This window comes from Carcharodon carcharias, chromosome 1 (assembly GCF_017639515.1).
Source record: "Carcharodon carcharias isolate sCarCar2 chromosome 1, sCarCar2.pri, whole genome shotgun sequence".
Taxonomy (NCBI): domain Eukaryota; kingdom Metazoa; phylum Chordata; class Chondrichthyes; order Lamniformes; family Lamnidae; genus Carcharodon; species Carcharodon carcharias.
The window spans coordinates 262,163,358-262,169,357 of record NC_054467.1 but is presented as its reverse complement, the minus strand read 5'-3'; the positions used below and the strand labels follow the sequence as shown (position 1 = coordinate 262,169,357).

The window sequence follows — 6,000 nt, the reverse complement described above, 5'->3', positions numbered from 1 at the left end:
GTGCGTGGAGCACCCAGTGACTGAACCGGACCGGACACAATGGGACACCCCGTGAAATGATCACTGTTCCCTTCACCTCGCCCAATCCCCATGTTCTGCTTCTCATACCCCCCCACCACCTCCCTCACTAAGCACCCCCACTCTCCCCCATCCCCATCCTCCACCCACCACCACCCCCCCACCCCCCACCCCACAAATCCCCTGGGTTAATTGGACAGGAAGTCGATCGATGCTCTCACGGACCGGGAGGTGGCCACGTCCATGGCAGTGACGCGGATCTCGGTGTCTCCGAACTGCATGCTGGTTCGGATCTCACGCCGGGGTCTCCTGGAGGTGAGCTTGTCCGTGTCGGACAATTCCAGACTGACTGTCCCACACTTGCGGACCTCGGGGTCACTGATGTACAGGATGTCCTCTCGCCCGCTGCAGTAGATGTTGATGATGATCTTCTTCTGGTGTTGTCTGGCCGGCATGTAGCTGCGCTGTATCACCTCACCCAAGGCGACCGACTGGTCAACCGACACAAACTTGTCGAATACGTCAGTGCACCACTGGGTGCCCTCCTTGACCAGGAGCTTCTCCCTCGGGTGCTTCCCCTCCACGAACTTGTTGAGGACGCCGACTCCGTAAGTCAAAGGGGAACGCCTGACCCTGACGATCGTAGGGTCAAGGCCGAACAGCACGGCCCCTTTTAGGATGGTGAGCCCCACGTCTTGGGGGATGATAACGCGACACATGTTGCTGAAGGCATGCTGAACGGCCTGCTGGAGAATGGGAGACTCCGCAAAACCACCAACCAAAAAGAGGAACTTCACTCCAGCGACTTCCGGCTTGTTCAACAAGTTCTCTGCCAAAGAGAGGACAATCAGATTTCTCCAAGCGCTTCAGGCTCTCGATCCTCAATAAATTAAACCAGGAATCAATATCAAACCAGGTTCTTACTCGATATAAACACTGAAGTGAGTGGGAGTGAGAGGCGTGACTGTGTGTAAACATTGATGTGAGTGGGAGTGAGAGGTGTGACTGTGTGTAAACATTGATGTGAGTGGGAGTGAGAGGTGTGACTGTGTGAACATTGATGTGAGTGGGAGTGAGAGGTGTGACTGTGTGTAAACACTGATGTGAGTGGGAGTGAGAGGTGTGACTCTGTGTAAACATTGATGTGAGTGGGAGTGAGAGGTGTGACTGTGTAAACATTGATGTGAGTGGGAGTGAGAGGTGTGAGTGTGTAAACATTGATGTGAGTGGGAGTGAGAGGTGTGACTCTGTGTAAACATGAATGTGAGTGGGAGTGAGAGGTGTGACCGTGTAAACATTGATGTGAGTGGGAGTGAGAGGTGTGACTCTGTGTAAACATGAATGTGAGTGGGAGTGAGAGGTGTGACTGTGTAAACATTGATGTGAGTGGGAGTGAGAGGTGTGACTGTGTGTAAACATGGATGTGAGTGGGAGTGAGAGGTGTGACTGTGTAAACATTGATGTGAGTGGGAGTGAGAGGTGTGACTGTGTAAACATTGATGTGAGTGGGAGTGAGAGGTGTGACTGTGTAAACATTGATGTGAGTGGGAGTGAGAGGTGTGACTCTGTGTAAGCATTGATGTGAGTGGGAGTGAGAGGTGTGACTCTGTGTAAACATTGATGTGATTGGGAGTGAGAGGTGTGACTGTGTGTAAACATTGATGTGAGTGGGAGTGAGAGGTGTGACTCTGTGTAAACATTGATGTGAGTGGGAGTGAGAGGTGTGACTGTGTAAACATTGATGTGAGTGGGAGTGAGAGGTGTGACTCTGTGTAAGCATTGATGTGAGTGGGAGTGAGAGGTGTGACTCTGTGTAAACACTGATGTGAGTGGGAGTGAGAGGTGTGACTGTGTAAACATTGATGTGAGTGGGAGTGAGAGGTGTGACTCTGTGTAAACATTGATGTGAGTGGGAGTGAGAGGTGTGACTGTGTAAACATTGATGTCAGTGGGAGTGAGAGGTGTGACTGTGTAAACATTGATGTGAGTGGGAGTGAGAGGTGTGACTCTGTGTAAACATTGATGTGAGTGGGAGTGAGAGGTGTGACTGTGTAAACATTGATGTGAGTGGGAGTGAGAGGTGTGACTGTGTAAACATTGATGTGAGTGGGAGTGAGAGGTGTGACTGTGTAAACATTGATGTGAGTGGGAGTGAGAGGTGTGACTGTGTAAACATTGATGTGAGTGGGAGTGAGAGGTGTGACTGTGTAAACATTGATGTGAGTGGGAGTGAGAGGTGTGACTGTGTAAACATTGATGTGAGTGGGAGTGAGAGGTGTGACTGTGTAAACATTGATGTGAGTGGGAGTGAGAGGTGCGACTGTGTAAACACTGATGTGAGTGGGAGTGAGAGGTGTGACTGTGTAAACATTGATGTGAGTGGGAGTGAGAGGTGTGACTGTGTAAACACTGATGTGAGTGGGAGTGAGAGGTGTGACTGTGTGTAAACATTGATGTGAGTGGGATTGAGAGGTGTGACTGTGTGTAAACATTGATGTGAGTGGGATTGAGAGGTGTGACTGTGTGTAAACATTGATGTGAGTGGGAGTGAGAGGTGTGACTGTGTGTAAACATTGATGTGAGTGGGATTGAGAGGTGTGACTGTGTGTAAACATTGATGTGAGTGGGATTGAGAGGTGTGACTGTGTGTAAACATTGATGTGAGTGGGAGTGAGAGGTGTGACTCTGTGTAAACATTGATGTGAGTGGGAGTGAGAGGTGTGACTCTGTGTAAACATTGATGTGAGTGGGAGTGAGAGGTGTGACTGTGTAAACATTGATGTGAGTGGGAGTGAGAGGTGTGACTCTGTGTAAACATTGATGTGAGTGGGAGTGAGAGGTGTGACTGTGTAAACATTGATGTGAGTGGGAGTGAGAGGTGTGACTGTGTAAACATTGATGTGAGTGGGAGTGAGAGGTGTGACTGTGTAAACATTGATGTGAGTGGGAGTGAGAGGTGTGACTGTGTAAACATTGATGTGAGTGGGAGTGAGAGGTGTGACTGTGTAAACATTGATGTGAGTGGGAGTGAGAGGTGTGACTGTGTAAACATTGATGTGAGTGGGAGTGAGAGGTGTGACTGTGTAAACATTGATGTGAGTGGGAGTGAGAGGTGTGACTCTGTGTAAACATTGATGTGAGTGGGAGTGAGAGGTGTGACTGTGTGTAAACATTGATGTGAGTGGGAGTGAGAGGTGTGACTGTGTAAACATTGATGTGAGTGGGAGTGAGAGGTGTGACTGTGTAAACATTGATGTGAGTGGGAGTGAGAGGTGTGACTGTGTAAACATTGATGTGAGTGGGAGTGAGAGGTGTGACTGTGTAAACATTGATGTGAGTGGGAGTGAGAGGTGTGACTGTGTAAACATTGATGTGAGTGGGAGTGAGAGGTGTGACTGTGTAAACATTGATGTGAGTGGGAGTGAGAGGTGTGACTGTGTAAACATTGATGTGAGTGGGAGTGAGAGGTGTGACTGTGTAAACATTGATGTGAGTGGGAGTGAGAGGTGTGACTGTGTAAACATTGATGTGAGTGGGAGTGAGAGGTGTGACTGTGTGTAAACATTGATGTGAGTGGGAGTGAGAGGTGTGACTGTGTAAACATTGATGTGAGTGGGAGTGAGAGGTGTGACTGTGTAAACATTGATGTGAGTGGGAGTGAGAGGTGTGACTGTGTAAACATTGATGTGAGTGGGAGTGAGAGGTGTGACTGTGTAAACATTGATGTGAGTGGGAGTGAGAGGTGTGACTGTGTAAACATTGATGTGAGTGGGAGTGAGAGGTGTGACTCTGTGTAAACATTGATGTGAGTGGGAGTGAGAGGTGTGACTGTGTAAACATTGATGTGAGTGGGAGTGAGAGGTGTGACTGTGTAAACATTGATGTGAGTGGGAGTGAGAGGTGTGACTGTGTAAACACTGATGTGAGTGGGAGTGAGAGGTGTGACTCTGTGTAAACATTGATGTGAGTGGGAGTGAGAGGTATGACTGTGTAAACATTGATGTGAGTGGGAGTGAGAGGTGTGACTCTGTGTAAACATTGATGTGAGTGGGAGTGAGAGGTGTGACTCTGTGTAAACATTGATGTGAGTGGGTTTGAGAGGTGTGACTCTGTGTAAACATTGATGTGAGTGGGAGTGAGAGGTGTGACTGTGTAAACATTGATGTGAGTGGGAGTGAGAGGTGTGACTGTGTAAACATTGATGTGAGTTGGAGTGAGAGGTGTGACTTTGTAAACACTGATGTGAGTGGGAGTGAGAGGTGTGACTGTGTAAACATTGATGTGAGTGGGAGTGAGAGGTGTGACTGTGTAAACATTGATGTGAGTGGGAGTGAGAGGTGTGACTCTGTGTAAACATTGATGTGAGTGGGAGTGAGAGGTGTGACTCTGTGTAAACATTGATGTGAGTGGGAGTGAGAGGTGTGACTCTGTGTAAACATTTATGTGAGTGGGAGTGAGAGGTGTGACTGTGTAAACACTGATGTGAGTGGGAGTGAGAGGTGTGACTGTATAAACATTGATGTGAGTGGGAGTGAGAGGTGTGACTGTGTAAACATTGATGTGAGTGGGAGTGAGAGGTGTGACTGTGTAAACATTGATGTGAGTGGGAGTGAGAGGTGTGACTCTGTGTAAACAATGATGTGAGTGGGAGTGAGAGGTGTGACTCTGTGTAAAAATTGATGTGAGTGGGAGTGAGAGGTGTGACTGTGTAAACATTGATGTGAGTGGGAGTGAGAGGTGTGACTGTGTAAACATTGATGTGAGTGGGAGTGAGAGGTGTGACTCTGTGTAAACGTTGATGTGAGTGGGAGTGAGAGGTGTGACTCTGTAAACATTGATGTGAGTGGGAGTGAGAGGTGTGACTGTGTAAACATTGATGTGAGTGGGAGTGAGAGGTGTGACTCTGTAAACATTGATGTGAGTGGGAGTGAGAGGTGTGACTCTGTAAACATTGATGTGAGTGGGAGGGAGAGGTATGACTGTGTAAACACTGATGTGAGTGGGAGTGAGAGGTGTGACTCTTTGTCAACACTGATTTGAGTGGGAGTGAGAGGTGTGACTGTGTAAACATTGATGTGAGTGGGAGTGAGAGGTGTGACTCTTTGTCAACACTGATTTGAGTGGGAGTGAGAGGTGTGACTGTGTAAACATTGATGTGAGTGGGAGTGAGAGGTGTGACTGTGTAAACATTGATGTGAGTGGGAGTGAGAGGTGTGACTGTGTAAACATTGATGTGAGTGGGAGTGAGATGTGTGACTGTGTAAACACTGATGTGAGTGGGAGTGAGAGGTGTGACTCTGTGTAAACATTGATGTGAGTGGGAGTGAGAGGTGTGACTGTGTAAACATTGATGTGAGTGGGAGTGAGAGGTGACTGTGCAAACATTGATGTGAGTGGGAGTGAGAGGTGTGAATGTGTGTAAACATTGATGTGAGTGGGAGTGAGAGGTGTGACTCTGTGTAAACATTGATGTGAGTGGGAGTGAGAGGTGTGACTGTGTAAACATTGATGTGAGTGGGAGTGAGAGGTTTGACTGTGTAAGCATTGATGTGAGTGGGAGTGAGAGGTGTGACTCTGTGTAAATATTGATTTGAGTGGGAGTGAGAGGTGTGACTCTGTGTAAACATTGATGTGAGTGGGAGTGAGAGGTGTGACTGTGTAAACACTGATGTGAGTGGGAGTGAGAGGTGTGACTGTGTAAACATTGATGTGAGTGGGAGTGAGAGGTGTGACTGTGTGTAAACATTGATGTGAGTGGGAGTGAGAGGTGTGACTCTGTGTAAACATTGATGTGAGTGGGAGTGAGAGGTGTGACTCTTTGTCAACACTGATGTGAGTGGGAGTGAGAGGTGTGACTGTGTAAACATTGATGTGAGTGGGAGTGAGAGGTGTGACTGTGTAAACATTGATGTGAGTGGGAGTGAGAGGTGTGACTGTGTAAACATTGATGTGAGTGGGAGTGAGAGGTGTGACTGTGTAAAC

General features: G+C 48.0%; 1 protein-coding gene across 1 annotated transcript in view; it reads right to left on the bottom strand.

Moving 5' to 3' along the window:
- Nucleotides 1-206: 206 nt before the first annotated feature.
- Nucleotides 207-6,000, bottom strand: part of hspa12b (heat shock protein 12B) — a 78,853-nt gene continuing 73,059 nt past the window's right edge. Inside the window, exon 12 of the mRNA XM_041183942.1 lies at nt 207-847. Coding sequence (XP_041039876.1) covers nt 207-847 — 641 coding nt within the window. The remainder of the gene's footprint in view (nt 848-6,000) is intronic.